Source organism: Kogia breviceps, chromosome 5 (assembly GCF_026419965.1).
Source record: "Kogia breviceps isolate mKogBre1 chromosome 5, mKogBre1 haplotype 1, whole genome shotgun sequence".
In the NCBI taxonomy this organism is placed as follows: domain Eukaryota; kingdom Metazoa; phylum Chordata; class Mammalia; order Artiodactyla; family Physeteridae; genus Kogia; species Kogia breviceps.
In genome coordinates this window covers 30,394,775-30,418,732 of record NC_081314.1, presented here as the reverse complement: position 1 = coordinate 30,418,732, position 23,958 = coordinate 30,394,775, and the positions used below count along the sequence as shown (strand labels likewise).

General features: G+C 46.2%; 2 protein-coding genes across 6 annotated transcripts in view; one reads left to right on the top strand and one right to left on the bottom strand.

Annotated features, from left to right (window-relative positions):
* RFTN1 (raftlin, lipid raft linker 1) overlaps positions 1 to 5,246 on the top strand; it is a 205,274-nt gene extending 200,028 nt beyond the window's left edge. For both annotated transcript variants that reach the window (XM_059065039.2, XM_059065038.2), the window contains exon 10: positions 3,861 to 5,246. In XM_059065039.2, the coding sequence (XP_058921022.1) occupies positions 3,861 to 4,268 (408 nt within the window). In that variant the 3' untranslated portion in view covers positions 4,269 to 5,246. The remainder of the gene's footprint in view (positions 1 to 3,860) is intronic.
* Positions 5,247 to 19,801: 14,555 nt separating this feature from the next.
* OXNAD1 (oxidoreductase NAD binding domain containing 1) overlaps positions 19,802 to 23,958 on the bottom strand; it is a 55,815-nt gene continuing 51,658 nt past the window's right edge. For 2 of the 4 annotated variants that reach the window (XM_059065042.2, XM_059065043.2), the window contains 3 exons: positions 22,272 to 22,514; positions 21,417 to 21,525; positions 19,802 to 20,742 (listed from right to left, as the gene is read on the bottom strand). In XM_059065042.2, the coding sequence (XP_058921025.1) occupies positions 20,588 to 20,742; positions 21,417 to 21,525; positions 22,272 to 22,514 (507 nt within the window). In that variant the 3' untranslated portion in view covers positions 19,802 to 20,587. Of the gene's footprint in view, positions 20,743 to 21,416; positions 21,553 to 22,271; positions 22,515 to 23,958 lie in introns of all 4 variants that reach the window. The other 2 variants (XM_067033825.1, XM_067033824.1) reach the window with 2 other exon arrangements.

The following is a 23,958-nucleotide window of genomic DNA, read 5'->3' as shown; positions in this document are numbered from 1 at the left end:
AAACTGTGCAGTCCTTGAAGACATTTGGCTTGGCAGATTTTTCTGGGATGACTCCGAAGGACAGAAAAACATTGGCTGGAGTAGTTCCCATCCAGCTCGGCATGGACAGTCCCAAATCTTTCTCTGCCCAGCAGCCCAGGCAGTGTCCTGGAGAAAGTGTCTGGTGTGCCCGCCACAGGCCCTTTCCAGTCTGTGTCCTTCTGTTGTATTATATCAGGAGGTCAATGCAGTGTGATCCTCTACAAGAAACTGGATATGGCCAGGCACCCGAGGAGCCATGAGTCTGTTGTTTATTTATAGCAAGAGCAGCCTCTGAGAGGACATCGGGTTTGCATTAGAATATAGCCAGGGTCCAGGATGGAGTCTGGCACAGGTAGAATGGGCACAGCTATACACCGCCCACCGCAGAGGGTGCCGTGCCCATCCACTACGGTGTGAGTTGGCCCCCGGGGTGTGCACCCAGACCTGGGGGCAGGGGCGGCTCCTTTGGAGATTAATAAGTTGCCCGAAGACAAACAGCTAACGAATGCCAGGACCGGGGTTTGAACCGGGGTCTTAGCCACCGCACTACGTGTAATGCTTTGGTGTCTTAGCATTTAGGGCCTTTCAGCCGAAGCAATCTTTCCAGTTTTTCGGCAAAAGTAAAACTTCCTCCACCTTCTCTGAGAGTTGACTGCCTCTCAGATCGCTATATATAGGCCAGTTTGACTGGCCTTTCTCTAAGAACATGAAAAATGCAGAGGGTCTGACTGTTTGGAGACATCCATTAAAAAAAAAAAAAAAAAAAAAGGCTCTTCCATTTGGGCTGGAATTAAAATGCAGTAGCTTCTGCACACAACAAGGCAGCAGTTATGAAGCACGATTGCGTGGTACCCAAGAGCCATGCGGGGCTGGCACTGGAGGCTGCAGCATCTGTGCTGAGGTCAGAGGTCCTGGTCCTGCACTGGTGGTTAGGGTTAAGATGCCTGCTGGGCAGTGTCTACTGAAGTGAGTGTCTCTGGGTTGGGATCTGAGGCATCACTTCACCTGCAGAGGGGGTCCATTGTTGCAAACTCATGGCTTGGGTGGAAGAAGCTCAAACTACCCCCAGAGGGAAGTCCATCAGCCATCGTACAAGAGAACCCCCAAAAAGAGTGCCCTGGGGAAACCCAGCCAACATTGTAGGTGAACTCACTTGGGATTTGCGGGGAGGGCGGGTAGAGGAAGACAAGAGAAATGTTCAATCCTAACCTCAGCGCGCACTTCACTCCTTTTCCTCTTCTTTGATGGAATATTCAAATTTACCAGTCTTGTCCAAAAGGGGCTCAACACACGAACCCCAGGATGTGTTCAGCCTCGGAGCCCTGAGTGTGTTTAGGCAGATGTCTTATTTGAGGAAGTAGACTTCTACCACCGAAAACACCACAAAGTCGGCAGATTTTTAAAAATTTACACGGTGCACTTTTGCTTCTTCCTAGCGAAGTACTCAGATTAACTCTGCACGGTAAAGCCTTAGGAAATGGTTTTCCACTGATGGTGCAAATGCCCTCCTGGGCTCCCCTCTCTTGCCTCGCCAGAAGTCATTCGAATGGATGGCTCCCTTTATTTTTCTTTCAGTCACAGAATGGCTTAGATTTAAGTCCATATTTGGTGAAACCAGTGTGCTGCGACTCAAGTGGAAAGAAATGAAACGAAAGAAAGAAGAGGAACTTCAAGCGCACCCGCGTGTCCCTGGGGCCCGCAGCTGCACCTGCGGGGTGGCCGAGGCCCTTGCCTGGGGTCCAGGCCCCCGATTCTCTTCCCAGCAAGACCCGTCTCTCCCCGGGGCCTCCTGACTCCAGTCCTCCCCCACCCAGCACTCTCCTCTTGGGGCTTCGCTCTTGTTCTCCGTGCACAGGCCCACAGCTGGGCCTGGCACGTCCCCAGGGCCCTGTGGCTGGTGTCACCCGAGGTGTGCAGCACACAGCTCCCGGCCTCTGACTCTGGGCACCGGGGACCTGGGCGCCAGGATGGCAGGGCTCAGAGGGGCCTTTGCTCAGGAAGACTGGGGGACCCCTTATGTTTGGGGAGTCGAAGAAGACCACAGTTCTCACTGCGTTGTTACCCAGGAGCGCATGCCTCTTTTGTAAACACAGGGACCCATTTCTCCGAGTCTTCCTTTACCACCCTTCACGTTTCTGTGTCTGCTCTAGCTCATTCGCCCGGATTTATTCCAAGCACACAGACTCCCAAACTGTCTTCCTCCAGAGCAGCTCCTGCTGTCAGCAGACTCAGCAGGACTTTGAATTTTTCCCCCTCTTTTCTTCCTCAAGTTAATTTCTCTTTCTGGAGATCAGCCAGACCCGCTGTGTGGATGCACCAGTAACTCCCCACTAAGCCCCAGGCTGTGTTTTGACTCTTTAAATTTCAGGACCGGCTCCCCTGAAACAGGGAGCTTGGCTAGCTTGGCTGGGCTCCGCCATCCTTCCATTCATCCATCTCACAAAAGGTTTTGAGCACCTTCTCTGAGCCAGGCTCCGTGCTGTATCCCTGGGATGCAGGAGTGCAGAGGACAGATGGTATCCCTGACCTTCTGAACTCAAATTCTGTGTCAGTAATGGTAACAGCAGACACACCTGGTATATTGTGTGCTGGGCACAGTGCTAAGCCTGCTATGTGGATTTTTGCATCATTGAATCGAAATAAACACCCTCTGAGGCAGAGTTTGGCAAACTACGGCTCTCAGGCCAAATCCGGCCCACTGCCTGTTTTTGTAGATAAAGCTTTATTAGAACACAGTCATGCCCGTTTGCTCACGTGTTACCCATGACTGCTTTTGTGCTATGGCAGAGTTGAATGGCTGCAACAGAGAACATAAGGCCTGCAAAGCCTTATTACCTGCCTCTGTACAGAAAAAGTTATCGACCCTGATTTAAGTTAGAGTTACTCCCCCCATTGTATAGATGAGAACACAGGCCAGTCGGTGGGGAGGGGTGGACTCTTCACGTGGGCGGTCTCCCTCCACGGCTTCGATGTGACCCCGTCCTTGCCCAGCTCTGTTGCTGACCGTGCGCTTGGTCCTATCTGAGCTCCGTAGACTTCAAGGAAATGCAGGTGGGGCTCCCTGGGAAGCGGCATCTGAGATGGATTGAGGGGGAGGCGGCTTTAGGGGGAGTGCCCTTGGGAATAACACCTGTTGGGGAAGGAGGGCGCAGGAGTGGGCAGAGAGGGAGATGTTGGGCTGTGACCGTAGCTCTGGAGCAGGGATGGCCTTTTAGAGTTGCCCAGAGCTGGAAACAGGAGGATGGGCTGTTGTCCGTGCCTGGACCAGTCACTGGTCGTAGCTTGCCCCCGGAAGGGAGTGAGACCTTCGGGGAGGTGGCCGGACTCAGAGAGGGGCTTGGCTGGGGGCTGTCAGCCCGCCCATCCTACAGGGGGACCTGAGCACCCGGGTTCTGTGCCCTTCTGGCTGGGGTGATCTGATGAGGGGGTGGCCAGTGTGGGGTACCTACAGCTGCTCAGAGTGGCCGGAGCCCTGGCACTTAGGAAGAATAGGCCTGTGTCCCCTCACCCATCCTGGTCCTCCAAACGATAGGATTTCAGCACCTTCTTTCCCAGGCCTTTGGTATGGGGCCAGTTGAAAGAAATACCCCTCACCCCCCCCCACAAAACCCTGAAATCCACATCTAAAATACACGCCATGGCAGGATCGGCAGGCTCTGGGTGGGTGTGACGTTTGGGCTGTGATTCGGTTTGGTGCCAGGGATGCACTGCTCCCGGAATACCGGGCATTGCATCTTGCTGCCAGAAGTGACGGGGGCGTGAATGCAAACAAACGTCCAGGGGAAGCTCTAGGTTCACAGAGGCTGCATGTATTTATCCCCATCTTCTCTGATTTCTAGTTTCAGTGGCGATTCTCCCGAGACGAAATGCACAACAGGCAGATGAGGAAATCCAGAGGTAAACTCGGTGCCAGAGGAAAGCAGCAAGCAGAGGAAAATGAGAGGAATCTAGAAGACCAGTTTCCCAAAGCCGGAGACAGGGAAAACCGTGTGCCGGGGCTGCAGCAGGAGGACTGGGCCTCCGCGGAGGTGAAGGTCCCCGTGCAGGCGGAGGTCCCGGGAGAAAAGCTGCGTCCTGACGGCCGGCTCTGGGTGGAGGCTGGGGCCGTGCAGAACGGTCCCTTCGGCCACAGCCCCGCCCTGGCGGGGGGCTGCATTGGGCACCCCAGTCCCGATCCTAGAGAGGATGCCGGGGAGGGGGATGCTGAGGAAGTGGCTGCAGAGCCCGCAGCAGCAGAGGACAACTGAGGCTCATCAGGTGGTACTGAGGCGTGAAGAGCTGGCAGACCTGGGGCACAGTGCCGGCTGGGCTGGGGGCTGATGTGCCCTGGTGTCATGTGTTACCCTTCGGCTTGGCTTGACCTCTCCTCGCGAGCTTACCTGAGCCCTCCGAGGAGGGCTGGCTCCCTGACAGTGTTGGTTTCTGCACATCCATTTGAAATGTGTCGTTAAGGCCCTGGTGTTACAACACAAGAGGGCAGGTTACTTCCAGACATGGGGGCTGGAGGCCCAGCTCCGGCTCCACACCACTCCTCCAGGGAGGGGCTGGACCATCCAGTGCCTGTGTCCACCCCCACCCAGAACCTCCAGGGGGCCTTCGGGCCAAATCCCCGGGCCTCCCTGTCTGCAAGTCAAGGCTGAATTGTTCATCCCACACCCTGAGATGGCCGTGTCCAGCCCGTGCTGTCTGCTGCAGCTACTTGGCGATTGTAACAACCCCTGGTGCCCATTCGGCTGCCTTTCTCCATCTAACCCCCATCCCCCCAACCTTGCTGCTTTGGCAAAGAAAATAACATTGGGAGGGGAGGTGCCCCACCTCCTGGCTTTTCTCCAGTGTTCCCATAGATACTGGTAATCTGAAAATAAAGAGGTAATTCTGTGTGTGTACCCACTCTTGCAGAATGTCCAAGAAAGTATTCCGTGTTAGTGTTAATGCCAAAAATTTTTAAAGATTTTGTATTCAGCACATCATATGAACACACGTTCTTTCTGTCATTTCAAGGCAAACCGACTGGCGGCGAGCCCTTGTTACGTGCTATTTTAATCATGTGTCATTAGCCAAGTCACTTCCCATGTATGCTATGATGTGTTTATATCGTCCAGAATGTGGCTTTAAGTAGATGCAGCTGGCAAACCTTGGAGAGAGTGTCAACCGTCTTGACCAACATCCTGTCTCTTCTCTTCTCTTGTTTAGTTACTTAAAGCAATAAATCATCTATGAGTTTAGTGCACTGTGAGTACTGAGTATTTATCATGTTGCAGTGACAAGTCCTATAGCCTCATGTACCCCATTCACGCTTCCTAAGTTTCTAACTCCTAGCAGCAGCTGGATGACTTTGAAGGAGAGATCGAAGCTTCTGTGGAAGCAGCGGAGCCAGCTGAGCATGCTCTGCTTTCTCGTCATTTGCAGAAAGAAGACAGAAAGCGGGATTCAGGTGCCACCAGGTAAGTCAGGGCACGGCCATCTCCCATCACCCCGGGGCGGTGGAGACAAGTACCTTTTTAAAACAAACAAGAAGCCCCACGTCAATTTCTTAGCATGTCTCCAAGCTTTTAAGTAAATTATTTAATGAGGTAAGTCTTTTCCTGCTTGCAAATTTGCTAAAATAAAACACATTTTAATATATTTTTATAGGGCAGAATTGAAAACCCTTACACAGCCACATTGTACAGTCGTTTTCCTTTTGATTTTTGAGCAAACTTCACACCCAAGCCCCAGAGCTTACAGAAAGGCTGAAGGCTCTGTTCGAAGAGAAGATAGGGTTTTTTTCCAGTTATACATGTATATGTATTTTTCAGATTCTTTTTCCTTATAGATTATTACAAAATATTGAGTAGTTCCCTGTACTGTACAGTAGGACCTCGTTGGTTATCTATTTTATACATAGTAGTGTGTATATGTTAATCCCAAATTCCTAATTGATCCCTTCCTTCCTCCTTCCCCTTCAGTAGCCCTAAGTTTGTTTTCTATGTGGGTCTACTTCTGCTTTGTATATAAGTTTATTTGTATCATTTTTTAAAAGATTCCACATATAAGCAGTATTATGATATTTGTTTTTCTCTATCTGACCTACCTCATTTAGTATGATAATCTCTAGGTCCATCCATGTTGCTGCAAATGGCATTATTTTATTCTTTTTTATGGTTGAGTAGTATTCCACTGTATATATGTACCATATCTTCTTGATCCATTCATCTGTCAGTGGACATTTAGGTTGCTTCCATGTCCTGGCTATTGTAAATAGTGCTGCAATGAACATTGGGGTGCACGTATCCTTTTGTATTATGGTTTTCTCCAGATATATGCCAGGGGTGGGATTGCAGGATCATATGGTAGCCTTATTTTTAGTTTTTTAAGGGACCCCACTATGTTCCTCATAGTGGCTGTACCAATTTACTTTCCCATGAACAGTGTAGGAGGGTTCCTTTTTCTCCACATCTGCTCCAGCATTTATTTGTAGACTTTTTGATGATGGCCATTCTGACCGGTGTGAGGTGATACCTCATTGTAGTTTGGGTTTGGATTTCTCTAATAATTAGCGACATTGAGCATCTTTTCATGTGCAAAGTTTGGCCATCTGTATGTCTTCTTTGGAGAATTGTCTATTTAGGTCTGCTCATTTTTTTAAGTTGGGTTGTTTGGTTTTTGTTTTGGTTTTTTTTGATATTGAGCTGTATGAGCTGTCTGTTTATTTTGGAAATGAATCCCTTGTCAGTAGCATCGTCTGCAAATATTTTCTCCCATTCTGTAGGTTGTCTTTTCGTTTTGTTTATGGTTTCCTTTGCTGTGTAAAAGCTTTTAAGTTTAATTAGGTCCCATTTGTTTATTTTTGTTTTTATTTCCATTACTCTAGGAGATGGATCCAAAAAGATATTGCTGCGATTTATGTCAAAGGGGGTCCTGCCTATGTTTTCCGCTAGGAGTTTTATAGTATTTGGTCTTATTTAGGTCTTTAATCCATTTTGAGTTTATTTTTGTGCATGGTGTTAGAGAATGTTCTAATTTCATTCTTTTACATGTAGCTGTCCAGTTTTCCCAGCACCACTTATCAAAGAGACTGTCTTTTCTCCATTGTATATTCTTGCCTCCTTTGTGGTAGATTAATTGACCATAGGTGAATGGGTTTATTTTAGTCCTGTTCCATTGATTTGTTTTTGTGCCAGTACCACACTGTGTTGATGACTGTAGCTTTGTAGTATAGTCTGAAGTCAAAAAGCCTGGTTCCTCCAGCTCTGCTTTTCTTTCTCAAGATTGATTTGAGAAGGTAAAAGAATATATACATATGCTTTCATACAAATTAAAAAAAATTTTTGTTCTAGTTCTGTAATTTGATAGGGATTGCATTGAATCTGTAGATTGGCTTGGGTAGCATGGTTATTTTGACAATATTGATTCTTCCAATCCAAGAACACGGTATATCTTTCCATCTGTTTGTGTCATTTTCAGTTTCTTTCATCAGTATCTTATAGTTTTCCAAGTACGGACGGGTCTTTTGCCTCCTTAGGCAGGTTTATTTCTAGGTATTTTAAGACAGTTTTTTTTAAAATAAAGATAGTTTTAAAGAAGATGTCTTTTTTTTAACATCTTTATTGGAGTATAATTGCTTTACAATGGTGTGTTAGTTTCTGCTTTACAACAAAGTGAATCAGCTATACATATACATATGTTCCAATATCTCCTCCCTCTTGCGTCTCCCTCCCTCCCAAGAAGATGGTTTTTTTAAAGTTATTTTAAAATGACATTTTCCACAATTATACTCAGAAAAATCTATATAGTATTTTGATTTAATACAAATATTATCTCTCAGCCCATATCTTAAAGGATCATGACTCTTGAAAAATAGGCTCCATAGCAGCAGGCTGGGACAAAAACCACGTCCATCTCTCAACTCTGAAAAGCATAGAATCCCAGCTGCACCCTTCAGGTGGATGCCTTGCATCACCCACAGTTGGATATATTTTTCAATAAGCAGAGACTGTGGGTGGTTGCCCTCGGGAGTGGCCTGGACCTTGAGATTTGTAAAACCCCCCAGAATTCTATGGTGCAGCCAAGCATGAGACCCACGGCTGCAGGACAGCCATGAGTCGAATCACAGCTTGTTCCGTGTGAAATGAAATGCTTGTTACAAAAAATAAATAAGTTCCTAAATCCCAGTCCCTACATCTTGCATGTCCCTTTTAAGTGTGGGGATTCCTGAAGGAAATTTTACTTTGCCATGGTTGCCGACAGGGAAAAAGGCTATCGTTGGCACTGACAAGGCCCCGGTGACCAAAGTTGAGAAGACTTGCAGGGTTTGGCGTGAGGCTTGTGCATGTAGTCATTAGTCTCTGGGGCTGCAGCTGTCACAGTGGGTCTGGAAGGAATGGGGCGTTTTCAGGGGCGATCAGGTTACGGAGGTGGGGACCCAAGTAGCTGCCATAGGCACTGTGGCCACCACTGTGCAGCCCGATGGGCTGTTACAAAGCACAGCAGACCCCATCCTAACAGAAACATTGTAATAACGTTTAGAGTCTTAAAGTTAGTGGCCTATAAGTAACAAAACACTGACCATCAGTCTAATCCTTGTCTGAATTTTTTCAAACTTCTAACTGGATCATACTTTAGAGTTATGCTTGATGGGACTGGCTTCAAGAAAACATTAGAAGGAGACACTCTAATTCATTTCTTATGTAGCATGTTTTATCTGTAATCTAAACATATTAACCACGGCCCATTCTAAACCACAAATCATCCTAGTTCAGGACGAGCTCTCAAAGCAATCAGTGGGCTATTAGTAGTAGTAGGAATACGCTGACGCAAAGCTCACCACCCACACCCAGTGCAGGGCCGTGCTGGCCCTGGGTACTGTCCTGCTGGGCTCCCCTGAGCAGGCCGAGAGCAGCAGATGGGATTAAAGATGACGTGAGAGGGCTGGTGAGGGGACGGGCTGGAGGCAGCTGGGCATGACCCCTGCTTCCCGCAGCCCTCCTGGAGGTGCTGGCATCACGTGGGCAGCACGGGACAGCCTCCCAGGGGAGTCCGGGTTTCCCGTACCTGCCCCAGAGCGACGGCATCCCGTCAGATCCAAGGTCAGGACCCAACGGACCTTCGCCTGGGTTTCTGAGGTGGCTGTCCCCAGAAGAGGAAGTAAGGCGGTGTTCCCCACAGGTTCCTGTTGCCAGGCGTCGCTTCTGCCGCCACACCAAAGCTAACGGGCCATGGGCCGCTGGCCCCTGCACCCAGCAGGCCCTGGTTTCCCCAGCCCCTGTGCGTTCACGTGGGCACGAGGGGCCAGATCTCTCACTCTCCAGACCTGCAACTTTAACTCCTATCCACTGTGCCGGGTGCTGGGGAGACGGAGCCAATCCCGGCTCCCTTGGAGCTCACAGCAGACACCCAGCAGTTGCGCAGGAGTGGTAACTGCACTAACATGGGCCGTGGAGAAGCTCAGGGGGCCGTGAAGGCGGGCGTGGGACGGAGGGTGCAGCCGGCTGGGAAGGCTTTGCGGAGGAGGTCAGCCGTTGAGGCTGAGACCTGAAGGCCAAGGTCAAGGGAGCTGTCCCCGGGGAGGCAGCGTGCCTGGTGGCTAAGGGCATGGATGCTGGGGCCACGCTGCTGGCTAGAAGCCTGACCCCAGTCCCAGGCATGAGGCCTGGGGCAAGTTACTTACCCCTGTGTAATGGGGATGATAGCTGTGAGAATCAAATGAATGCATTCAAAGTGCTTAGAGACTGGCTGGCACACAGTAGGTGCTACATAAATGTTAGTGAGAAGGGCGAGCAAGAATTGAGGAGGAGGAGGAGGAATGTGAGGGCGGACTCTGAAGATTTTGCAATTGACTGGAGAATGAAGAGGTGCTGAAGCTACCAGTCACACCAGAAACAAGCAAGCATTGTCCTTGTCAAAGGCATTTCCTCAGAATAATGAACACTCCCGGTGATCCTGCCCTGTCCTGTTTAGGACCTTCCTACAACCTCTCTCATGGATTCGTTTCAGGATTTGAATCACTAATTTCGACATTATCCTACAAAGTCATTGAAATGTAAATCTTGATCCTTTTCTTAAGACCCAGAGAACATATCTTTAATTTGGGGAGAGAGGAGTTGCTGGGAACCAGAGGCAGCTGGCTGGGGAGACATCACAGGTGAGGGGTGTGCTTGCACAACGGGAACTATTTATCCTGGGTCTGGGGGCAGAGCCTAAGTTCTGCCCCGAAACGATTCTAATGGTGATGCTGGCAATTACAGCCATGGCTGGCAAATGTGTCTTAGAAATGGGGTAAAGGGATTCATTCAATCCAAAGATGGTTTAAAAACGCAGACCCCATGTTGGCTGACTGGTGAAAGAAGAAAAGTATTCCACCCTGTAACTAATGCAGTAAAATCTACACTTCCACAGTTAAATGTGTTGCTCACTAGTCATTAAAACCAATATGGCTTTGGATTTTTCTGCTGCCTCTAAATAACAGAAAGGCTCAATAATGGTAAGAAACAGACTTCACTTTTCAGAGTGAGTATTAAAATGCTTCTTGTAATGGACCTCTGTGTCCGTGAACCTTCAGTGCTACCCATCTATCTTGTTGATTTTTCAACGAAAATAACAAGAAACTCATCTTGGAAGGAAGGACATCCAGCCAGCTTGCCAGTTTCTGGATCCATAAAATGCCTAAGCTACTAACTGTCTAAAACTTCCCTTTCTTGAAGCTAGGGAACTATCAATTCACCCCGTCTCAGTCCAGCCCACCTGGAGACCCAATAGGCAAATGTTGTCAGTTTTCTTTCTTATTAATGGTGATTCCACCATTTCTCTTGAGCCCCAACTCCAGAATTTAATCACCGGTAGAGTGCAAAAGCCCTCTACATCAAACCAAACTTTTCCCTTGCTTCAGTCCAAGGCAATTTCTTCTTCTGTCAACACTGGAGATGCAAACAATAGTCACTGCAACAATTAATCAAATATCTGAAGACAGTTAAGACACTCCTTGTTCATCGCTCATCAGAACGGCCAACCTCAACCGCCCCTTGATCCCTAAGGCCCGTTTTTCCATCATGAAACTGTAGGATGGTAAAGCTGAAAGGGACTTAAGCTGCACATTCCTACCTACTTGACAGACGAGAGCAGGTTACGGAGAAAGGTGAGGTGAGTCACGCAGGAAGCAAGGTCTCTGGATGCCGGGCACCATGTTCTTTCCATCAGACCACACAGCCAACCACACTCTCATTCCGTGTTTCTTCTCTCTAGGCTCCTTACAACAGAGAGGCTTAGCGGGATTTAAAAATCTCACCAACTGGAATGCTCTGGTGATGGGGTGTTCTGGTTAATTGAGTCTCTCTCAAAAGATGGAGGAGAGCCCACCCTTTAGCGGCAGGGAGGATTTGGGAACAAGCTCAAGGTGGAGTCTGTGGAGAGGAAAGTCCTCCAAGAGGAGAGGAAGGAGGCTGAGTCCCACACGTCTGGCTTTGTCACTCCCAGCCAGGTGTACATGGGCAAGCCATCTAACCACTCTCCCTCACTTCCCCTGTAGGTAAATGGGACAGCATTGTTCACACTGCCTACTTCACAGAAATGTTGTAATTTACTGAGACAAAACAAACTACTTGTCAAATGCCAAGTACTTCTGTAGTGTTGATACTGGAGCGCCCACCAAAATCCAGACCACCACAGAACTCAGGTTAACCCCAGAGTTTCTATTCCCCGTCATTCTCCCTTTATAACTTTACCTGTGAAACTGAAGTTATATCGCTATCGATAAGACCTATTTGTGTTTAAATAACCTGAAGATGAAAAAGATGTGGTAAAGAAATGACAGAATATACTAAAAAGCGTGAGTAATGAAAACAGTTTGATTTCAGAGTAGGAACAAATAAGTAGACTTAGGAAACAGTAGTGAGGGGACTCAGTATGTGATAAAGGAGGCATTTCAAATCATGGGGAAAAGTGTGATAAATGGTGCTGAGCAACTGGAGAGCCACATGGAAAAAGTCGGACCCCTATCCCTCATCCAGCACAAAATTAATTCCCAGTGGATTAAAGACCTGCAAAAGTATCAGAAGAAAGTATATCCATAAAAACCAAGGGAAAAGACTGACATATTTGATTATATATAAATTTAAAATTCTAGTATACATTATAAAAAACAGAATCAGGGACAAGTAATAGACTGGGAAAAATATCTGCAATACATGTAACAAAGGATTAACATTCATTCTATAAGGAGTTACAAACCAGATATCAAGATGGACAGAAAATGTGAACATACCATTCTCCAAAGAAGAAAGAGAAGTAGCTAAAACACTTAAGGAGGGCTTCCCTGGTGGCGCAGTGCTTGAGAATCCGCTTGCCGATGCAGGGGACACGGGTTCATGCCCCGGTCCGGGAAGATCCCACATGCCACGGAGCGGCTGGGCCCATGAGCCATGGCCGCTGAGCCAGCGCGTCCGGAGCCTGTGCTCCACAACGGGAGAGGCCACAGCGGTGAGAGGCTCGCGTACCACAAAAAAAAAAAAAAAAAAAAAAAAAAAAAAAAAAAAAAAAAAACACTTAAGGAAAAATAAATGCTAGAGAGCAATCAGGAAATGTTTTTAAAAAAGCAACTTTCACCCAACTGACTAGGAAAAACAGTTTAAAGACTTAGAATATCTACTATTAGCCAGAAGGTAGGGGAATGGGTACTTTCATACTCCATTAGACTATAAATCGATTAGGCATTTTATAAAGCAGTTTGACAATACCAGTCAATTTTTGATCCAGAAATGACAATTCTAGCAATTGTACAGGATTATGTGCATAAAAACCAAATGAACAAGTTTGTTCACTGCAAATTTTAACAGCCCCAAACTAGGAACAATCTAGATGTCATTCATAGAGATACAAAGTACATTCTGATAGATATCCATAATTTGTAGTGTGTTAAAAGAACGAAATGCACAAGCATACATATTTCATATGTATTCCATGTTAATGCACTGTAAACTGTCTAAAAGAATATCCAGCAAAATTTTTACACAGAACTTTGTTCTAGGCGAGGGAGTGGCACGGGGCAGTGGTGGTGGGGACTTCAGCTTTTTATTTTACATGCTTTTGTATTATTTGATTTTTCACAATCATATCGATTAAAGAGAAATGGACAGAATCTTGGTACACTCGAGCACAGCAAAATGGGACACGGGGCTGAGATGGAAGAGACCAGCTAAGGCTAACGGGCCCCTGCAGGGTTTGTAAGAGCTCAGATTGGATCAAGATAGCTGCTCAACATCAAGGACAGTCTGGGTTCCTAAACACAAAGCATTTTAAAATGCACGCCTTGATTTGATGGTGGGTTAGGAGTTATCTTTAAATGTCATCTCCATGCTTGCTGCAAATGTGCATATAGGAAAGAATAATATTAAAGACAAAACATCTCACTACACTTCTCTACTTCTCTTTGAGTTTCATTTAAAATAAAATGAAATAACAGCTCTCAGGTTGAATTATCAGGATATGATCGTCTACAATAAGCAGGAATGAAGGAAATTGCTGTTTTCCATTCAGAAAGTTAAAAAAAATCTCAGGCGGAGGCACATGACACTGGATGCTGTTTGACAATCAGTGCATGTGCCCACACACTGGTACCTGCACACACGCATGTACCCACTTGCAGCTCTGCATCCCACAGTACAAATTCTCCTGAGCACTGTTGCCAGAATGGGTACCACCTTCCCCACTGCCCCCTCCCACCTCCTCATCACTCCAATGATTCATCCAGTCAGCCACATTCTACACCTCTCTTTCAAGCAGAGTTGCAAAAAAACATTTTTCCCCAAAGCATTTCCACTTTCAATCATAAAAAAGTTTCCCAAAGTATTAAACTTGCTCCTTAAAATAAACTGTCTTATACTTTCTTATCTTGAATTTCTAGACAGTGACTGCACATAGTAGGTGCTCAGAAAATAACAGTTAACTAATTTAGCATCCTCTAGAAAAAGCCACCTGGACTTCCACTAAATGATTCTTTCAGAGTTTGGTTTAGTTAATAGTACTGTACCAATTTAACTGTGCTGTTGATTCCTTAGTTTTGATAAACATACCATGTATATGTAAGATGCTGCCACTAGGGGAAGCTGGGTAAAGGTTGTATGGGAACCCTGTACTATCTTCGTAACTCTTCTATAAATCTAAACTTATTTCAAAATAAAGTTTAAAAAACAAACATTAAAAAATGAGTAAGTGTTCTTGGATTAGAAGAATTAATATTGTTAAAATGGCCATACTACCCAAAGCAATCTACAGGTTTAATGTGAACCCTACCAAATTACCCATGACATTTTTCACAAAACTAGGACAAATAATCCTAAAATTTATATGGAACCATTAAAGACCAGAATTGACAATGCAATCCTGAAGATAAAGAACAAATCAGGAGGCACAACCTGATTTCAGACAACACTATAAAGCTACAGTAATCAAAATGGCATGGTATTGGCACAAAAACAGATGTATGGATCAATGGAAAAGAATGGAGAGCCGAGAAATAAACTCACACACCTACGGTTAATTAATCTTTGACAAAGGAGGCAAGAATATACAATGGGAAAAGACAGCCCCTTTACCAAGTGGTGTTGGGAAAGTAGGACAGAGGCATGTAAATCAATGAAGTTAGAACACACATTCACACCATACACAAAAACTCAAAATGGCTTAAATATAAGACATGACACCATAAAACTCCTAGAAGGAGAACATAAGCAAAACATTCTGACAAAAATCGTACTAATGTTTTCTTAGGTCAGTCTCCCAAGGCAATAGAAATAAAAGCAAAAATAAACAAATGGGACCTAATTAAACTTAAAAGCTTTTGCACAGCAAAGGAAACCATAAACAAAACGAAAAGACAACCTATGGACTGGGAGAAAAGATTTGCAAACGATGCTACCAACAAGGGATTAATTTCCAAAATACACGAACAGCTCATACAATTCAATAACAAAAAAACAAACAATCCAATTGAAAAATGGGCAGAAGACATAGACATTTCTCCAAAGAAGACATACAGATGGCAAATAGACACATGAAAAGACACTTGTCATTGCTAATCAAAACTACAATGAGGATGAGGTACCATGTCACATTGGTCAGAATGGCCATCATTAAAAAGTCTACAAATAATAAATGCTGGAGAGGGTGTGGAGAAAAGGGAACCCTCTTATTCTGTTGGTGGGAATGTAAGTTGGTGCAGCCACTATGAAGAAAAGTATGGAGGTTCCTCAAAAAACTAAAAACAGTTACCATATGATCCAGCAATCCACTCCTGGAAATATATCCAGAGAAAACCATAATTCAAAAAGATACATGCACCCCTATACATGCTGCTATATTCACAGCAGCACTATTCACAATAGCCAAGACATGGAAACAACCTGCATGCCCATCAACAGAGGAATGGATAAAGAAGATGTGGTACATATACACAATGGAATACTACTCAGCCATAAAAAAGAATGTTGTTTGCAGCAACATGGATGGACCTAGAGATTATTATACTAAGTTGACAGGAAAAGACAAATACCGTATGATATCACTTATATGTGGAATCTAAAATACTACACAAATGAACATATCTATGAAACAGAAACACTCACAGACATAGAGAACAGACCTGTGGTTGCCAAGGGGGGTGTGTGTGGGGGAGGGATGGATTGGGAGTTTGGGGTTAGCAGGTGCAAACTATTATATATGGGATGGATCCAAAACGAGGTCCTACTGTACAGCACAGGGAACTATATTCAATATACTGTGATAAGCCATAATGGAAAAGAATGTGAAAAAGAATACATATATGTATAACTGAATCATTTGCTGTACAGCAGAAATACAACATTGTAAATCAACTATACTTCAATAAAATTTTTTTAATGAGTTAAAAAAAGGGGTTCTCGACCCCATTTCCCTTTCCAGTTACCATCCCATCTTGTTCCTTCCCTTTACAGTAACATTCTTTGAAACGATTTATACTCACTACAATTTTTTCTTCGCAGTTGTTCCCATGCCCACTCAAATGTTTCACTCTTAAATCCCTCTTATCAAGATCACCGGTGACCTTCCAACTGCTACATCAATGGCTGCTCATGAGAACTTCTCTCCTATTGCATCAAGAATGACCCAGCTGACCAGTCCGTCCTGCTTGAAACACTTTCTTCATGTGGGTTTCTGACAGCACACTCATCTCCTTTTCCTCTTTTCTGTTCATTCAAGCACTTTTTGCAACTCTAATAGTCCCAAACCTCATCAACACCCCACGACTTAGTGGGGGCCCGTAACACAGCTGGGGCATCCCCAAACAAGCCAAGCATCAAAAATTTGAACACAATGGATGCAAACAATCAAATGTACAAAAAGCCAAAGAGTTCATAATGATACTTAAAAAAATAATCTCACTGGTCGTCTTCGATCTTTGGAGGTTGCCCAGACACCAACTCTTAATAGGCTAATTGATGAATAAAGGGAATCAAGCATGGATCCTGTCTTTCCAATTCAGACTCATTTTAGGGCAAAGTCAATGAGGGAAAGTTCTTTTTAGAAGAGTCATGAGTAATAAATGCAGGAAAAATGATAGAGATGGGCAATTAATCCTTAATGAAATAGTAGGTATAGACAATGATCAACAGCTACTAAGATAATCAGGTGAAAAGCTGATAGAGAACTTTTTATTGGGGGGGGGGGATCAGGCTGACAAAAGCTGAACCCACTGATCAATCTTAAAAACACGAGAAGTGGGACAGACACTAGGTGCCTCCTTGGGATGCAACAGAAACACATAACACAACTTACGATGTAGTCCTGCAAAAGAAAAAAAGATCTTGAATCTGAATCTAAATGAGCTCTAGATCTACTTACCAGTTTATGTGACATACAGAGGATACAGGGTGATGTTCAATGACACCTTGAGGATACAGTAGGCAGGGTTTACAATGTGGGAAAGTCTATAGGACCAATGCCCCAGTTTCTTCAATGAAGTGTCTGTGGATATGTGTGGGGGGTGGGGAGAGGGGACCGTGGATTAAAGAAGCTCAAAGGACTTATCAACCGAATTGCAACAGGTGGACTTTGAGGCAGTGGGGGGAAAAGAACTCAGGAAGGTTGTTTTGATGATGATATTAAGGAATCATTGTTACTTGTGCTGAGTATGATGATGGCATGGTGGTCACATTGAGGTGATATGGCTGTTACACGCTGAAGAATTTACAGGTGACATGATATGATTTCTAGGATTTACTTCAAAATACTCCTGAAACATCAAAACACAATGAAGTTGAGGGCAGACAAAAACAGCAGAATGTTGGTAATCAGTGCAGCTGGGTGATGGATGTGTAAGAGTTAATTCTACTGTCTTTTCCACTTTGGTGTATCTTTGAACATTTTCATAATAAGACCTTTTTTTTTTTCTTTCTGAGTAGGGGCTACTGACCAGAAACAGGGTCCCAGGGAACATCCTTATCTCAAGAGCTCCACATCCACCTACAGACACCCTGTGGATGAGGAAGTGCCCTGTGCCTCAGAGAAAGCCCCTTTAATGGCAGACCATTTGGGAAAGGCCAGGTATTTGAACCATTTTCTGGTGAGCATTCGCGTTCAATCTAACACAAAATTTGAGAAAGACTCACACATCAGCTTAACCTACCTTCTGAGTAGACTCTGAAAGGGTCTCATGTCCCAAGAAGAAACATCCTTTCACAAACTCATAATAAGGCCAGAAGGATCCTTAATTAAGAATGCCTTTAAAACAGCCCATCAGCTCTGGGCAGGTCCTCTCACCCATGTAAGGAGTATCTACTAAGTGCCATGTGCCAAAGTGAGCGCTGAACAAGACAGAGCCCTACCGTGTGCACGTTACAGGCAGGTGGACTAAACCTGCGCCATCCAGCCTCTTACATCCTTCCTGAATAGGATGAGGAAAAGCAAAGTAATAACACACTCACACTCATGCACTGCTCTACCAAGCACTTCATATGTTTCATCTCCTTTAATCCCCATAACAGCCCTACGAGGGAGGGGGCATTATTACCTCTGTTTCACACGCAGGGGCAGGTATGTGCCCACGTGTGTGTAATTACAAACTGAGGCATCACGCAGGTCAGTGACGTGCTCCAGGTCATCTACCCAGTACGTGGCAGAGCTGAGATCTGAACCCAAGCAGCCTGGCTCACAGGCTCTCTCCAGTTGACATTCTCAGCCACCACACTATAAATTCCAAGTCACCCTGGCTGGACTTAACTTGAGGACCAAAGAGATTCTCACTGGCCCAGCAAGCAAGGGCAAAAGGATACCCTTGGCCAGTGGACCAGAAATACTGTTCAGCGCTCAGCTCCAGAAAGAACAGAGCTGGAAGGAGCTACAGTCTAGGCAAAGGTCATGACCTGGCCCCTCAGCGATTTACAGATGGCGACGGTGTCTGGCAGGGTGATGGGCAGAGCTGGGGTCTCCAGGACGGGTGGCCCTTGATCTATAACAAAACAGCGGGCACACAGGCCCCTGTCCCATGCTGCACTCAAGCTACTCCCCTGCACCTCCACTCCCAACACAGAAAGGCCTGGGGTGGACTCTCTCTCGGTACCTGGGTGTCTCCTCCCCACCAGCTGCCCTGGCCAGCGGGCAGAAGAGCCCTTCGGTGCTCCCACGCCCTTGAATCTCATCATGCTCTGCTCCTCTGAGTACTCCGCCCTCAAGGCCAGCCCTTGGCCTGGACACTTTGGGGGCCAACGGGTGACTCAGGGCTCCTTAGGGAGGTCAGAGCTCCTCATGTTCCCCTCACCTCTGAAATGGTGACGATCATTGCCCTGAAAGCAGTCTGATATTCCTGTCGGGTCAAGGGTCCCCCTCTCCTACGAAATTCAAATCTGGGATTAAAATAGTTGACAAATGATCCCTGCTTAAAACTTAACAAAATTCAAAACAGGGCAGAGGCTAGAATGGTGATGCTAGCCGTCACCAGACCCATAAATCAGTGATGTGTTTAAGCCCTGGAGTCCCCGTGAGACCTGCAACCCCAGAGAGGAGAAAGGGTCTCCTGACCTCTCTCATCAGCTGGAGAACAGAATCCTCTCCATGGACCCCTGCACTCCAGCTCTGGTCTGCCCTTCTTCCCAGACCCCCCTTACCTCATGGGGTTCTCCAGGAAAGTGGCCATGGTCCAAGACTGCCTGTCACAGAAAGGATGGTCTGGCCTGAGCCTGGGGACTTATTTCAGATTGTTTAAACTCTAAACAGAGGTAAGAAGTAAAGTCTGCTTTCTAGAGCAGACTTTCCAGAGCAGCCTTGGGACGATGCTCTCCACTCTCTCCATGCATCCTGGGGACCACCTCCCAACCCCAGGCTTAGCGAGGCGTTAAACAGTAGTTGCTCTTTTAGTCACTCAACAGGTATGTGAGAAGCTGCTGTGCCAGGAACAACCCTGGCAGAAGAATGAAATAAAAGGCAGAGGAACAGGGTTTGGAATTGGCTCTGTACCCCCCTAATCAATCCTAAGCACATTTCTACAGCCAGCCAGCCAAGCCACTAAAGGCAGATTCAACAGGGAACACGGCAGTCATCCTTGCCTTTGTCCCAAACAAGAAGCCGCCTCCCACATGTAGCACTGAGGCAGGTGGCCAAGACACAGACCCCAGGAAAGGTTTCATCTGAGAAGAAACTAACAATCAGGATACATACTGAGGATGTTTATTAACATGAAGCAAATATGCTGGATGTTCAATTCCCTAAAGCAGTTTTCCTAATAATTTTCTATTTCCAAACCCAACTTCTGAAGAAGCAAGGCTGCAGGCCACAATAAGGTAAACTAAAAACATTAAATTTTTATTTATTTATTAATTTTTGGCTGCATTGGGTCTTTGTTGTTGTGCACGGGCTTCCTCTAGTTGAAGCAAACAGGGGCTACTCTTCATTGTGGTGCACAGGCTTCTCACTGTGGTGGCTTCCCTTGTTGCAGAGCATGGGCTCTAGGCGCACACACTTCAGCAGCTGTGGCACACAGGCTCAGGAGTTGTGGCTCATGGGCTTAGTTTGCCCATGGCATGTGGGATCTTCCCCGACCAGGGCTTGAACCCGTGTCCCCTGCATTGACAGGCGGATTCTTAACCACCGTGCCACCAGGGAAGTCCCTAAGACATTAAATATAATAAAGCATTTCAAATGAAATTACATTTAAATTTATTCAACATAAAATATATAGGTTATCAAATAATTTAAAGATAGTCTACATTTCATACACAAAACCATATTTTCTATGACTGAATAAAAGTCTATGTCTTTTTTTCCCTTAAGGGGAAAGAAAATCCCTATTGATCAATTCGAGGTACATCATGAGATAATCAAGCAGTTATTCATAAAAGAAAGTCAACGTAGTGAAAATCAGTTTAATCAATGAAGTTTTTGCAACAAGTTTATCATTTAAGTATGTGAGCTGGTTTTTCTTGTTTCTCCAACCCGTCACTGAGTTCACAGCCTTAAAAAATAAGACTGGGTAGAGGTAAATTCATCCACCACAAATAGAGTGTACTGTCTGTCCCTGTCCTTGTGGACCTCCATCCCACCCTTTTGCACCTTCACCTGCCCCCTACCACCACTTCTCAAAGTAGATATGCTCTTTGGGAATGCTGTTGCTCTCCAGTTCCTTGGAGAAGAAGTCTGTCATGGGAGGTGGGCCACAAATGTAGAACAAGGTCTCTTTCGAAATATGATATCTTATCTCTTTCTCCGTTATTCTTCCTTCTACCAAAAAACAGAATAAACACCAATTTAAGCCAGACGTGTCTGTACTGAAAAGAGGAAGGACTAACCACAACTCGGCAACAGTGTTTATTTTCAGTAACTAAGCTCAGTGGGTCGTGTCCTGAGTCATCAGCATGCCGGCTCCTGCTGGTGTCCAGGCCGGACCCAAGCAGAGAGCGCATCTCCAGTTTTCCTGAATCCACGGCAAGCAATGAGGGCAGCTGATCATAATGCACTCTCCAGACAGGGCCAGGGAGCATACTGATCTTCGGGAGAGATTCAAAACTGCCTTCAGCAAAGTAAATAAACTGCTTTGTGAGAACTCCTTCCAGGGAGGGGAAACCACGAGAAATTTAAATTACTATTAATGGCAAATGGAACTGATTCAGTCAAAGCCGGAGTATAATTCTTTGTATGCATACTACGGCGATGACGCAAAGGTCCCCTAAAAAATGCAGAAAATAAATTTTTAATATGGGCAGCAGGAGATCTGTATATAATAAGTAAATCCAACTAACCTCTCCGTATTTTTCCATGATGAATCGTCTCTCAATTCCCCAAGTAGTGATACTCCCAGCCAGCAACTCCCAGCAATAAAGCATCTACACTCAACCAACTGGCACATCCACAAAATAACGGTGTGGATACAGTCAAAACATCTTTAGGAGACTCACCCGTGATGTATGGCTTGAGGTCTGCACTGATTTGTGTAGTCTGTTTTGTAACATGCAAACTGCATGCAATCTTCTCAGGAAATTCATTTACTAAATCAAGGATATTTTTCTGGAATGTCAAACATATTTGGTCACACTACAATTAAAAAAAACCAAAACAGATGTGCACCCTCAGGGACGCTGAACCTCCACTGCCATTCTGCACACGTCTGCCACTCCGCTCTCTCCTTAGAGAGATATTGTTTGCAGCCGAGCAGGCCAGAGCTTTCAGAGTACAGAGGGCTATTTGGCTTTAATTGAAATCTGAATATGCTAACAAGCATATTACTAACTCTCCGGGAGTTTTTTCTTTTTCCTTTTTCTCAGGCGTGGGCAATTAAGCAGCAGTTTCACTGACCACAGTTGTGTCTTTTAACTGTTTCTGTTCTTTTGTTCATCCTTGCAGCTGCAAAGCAACCCAGAGTGAAACCCTTCTCCTGTCAAATGGACTTAGTTTCCACAGATGCAACCGATGGGGGTTTCACATACCCAGCTGGGTCTCACCTACTCCTGTGCCATCTGAGCCCACCCGTAGTCCTCGTGACTCTTTGGGGAACCCCAGGGCCACGCTGACTTTTCTGCTCATCCACCTCCTGATTCAAGCCCCCAGCCCTGCCCTCTTCTGTCACTGCACTGGGAGCCTCCTCAGCACTAGCTTTTTAAGTTGTCCTGGGCCTCATTTGAACATGATTCAGCCTTTCAAGCCTCTGAACTGTTGCAGAGAAGACGGAATGGAGACAAGAAAGGTCCGTGGACGCTAATACCATGATGCGATTCTGCTCACAGCAAGCTATGGGGCACACACTCCTCCCTTACCTTGAAGAGGAGCTCGCTGGTGTTTTTTGCACTGTAGAACAGTCTGATTGTTCCAATCTCATACCCACGTCCCTTGTTCGCCCGTTCTCTGTGGAGGTCTGCTGCGTGCCGCAGGATGGAAAGCAGAGGGTTAATTCCAACTCCTCCCGCAATCAACACAAGGTTTCTAGAGGCATCTGCAGGCTGAGGGTCAAAGAAGAACTCTCCACCCACTCTCATGGCCACTTCCGAGTCCAGTGTACACTGAGGGGGGAGAGAAACAAGCCTTTAATGCTTTGTAGCAAAGGTCTTAAACCATGTTCTTCCTTCGGAAAGCAGAGTGAATCCACCTCCAATATATATATTTTTTTCTTGGTATGCGGCCCTCTCACCGGGGCGGAGCACAGGCTCCGGATGCGCAGGCTCAGCGGCCATGGCTCACGGGCCCAGCCGCTCCGCAGCATGCGGGATCCTCCCGGACCGGGGCACGAACCCGTGTCCCCTGCATCGGCAGGTGGACCCTCAACCAGGGCGCCACCAGGGAAGCCCTGGTCAGTTTTTAGGGCCATTTTTACAGCTTGCTCTCAGTTCTCGCAGGGCCTGTGATTTGATCCCACCTGTGCCTTATACACGCCATATGCTCCTCCACCTTCATGATGCAGGCTGCACAGCCACTCTGGTATTGAGAAACGGAGGCTCGCTTCAGGAATCCTGCCATTTGTTAACTTCTCAGGTGCTGAACTAACTGGGTTGTGCAAAGAGGCACTGGGCCCAGGGGACAGCCCTGAAGTATGAGTGTCCTTTTCTGAGCTGTGCTCCTGTGATCTGATTAAAGCCTTGGAGCTGAGAGGCGGGATAGGGCTACCGGGGGCTCATTAGGGCTGAGGAGTGTGGGTCCCCGGGCTTCCTCCTGGCTGCCAGCAGGGAACAGCCAGCCTGCTCCACAGGCTGAGGCCAGCACTGCAGTCCTGCTCAGTGCTATCAGCTTCTCCCTGGAGAACAACAGGCAGCCACAGGTTCCAGCCTACAATTGGGTGAGGTCACTTACACCAGAGATACCATCAGAGCTGAATGCACTGATTCTCCACGGGGGCGATACTGCCCCTGAGGGAGGTGTTTTGGAAATCTGTGGTGACACTTTTTTCAGGTCATGATGACTTGGGGAATCCAACTGGCATTTAGAGGACAGGGCCAGAGATGCCAGATGTCCTGTGAAGTTAGTGGTGCCCCAAAGCTGGCTCCTACTAAGCAGATGGTTAAATCTGCAGGAATTTTGTGGGCCAGTTTCTACTGGTAGTTTGATGCCAGCCACTGTGGGAGTATTTACAGCACAGAAATCAGCAAATGAGGCAAATGAGGGCTTTTAAGTCAGAGAGCTGGTCTGGAGGCACACCAGTCTCTGTAATGCACAGGTCTGCCCTGCAGAGACTTCTAAAAGACCCATGGGACATACATGCAGGTGAAAACTGGTTTGGAACGATCTGAGACTAGACCCTAAATCATTTTACAAAAAAACTCGACCAGAGAGAGGGCAGACAGCAGAAGCAAGAAGAACGACAATCCTGCAGCTTGTGGAACAAAAACCACATTGACAGAAAGATAGACAAGATGAAAAGGCAGAGGGCTAAAAAAAAAAAAAAAAAAAAAAAAGGCAGAGGGCTATGTACCAGATGAAGGAACAAGGTAAAACCCCAGAAAAACAACTAAA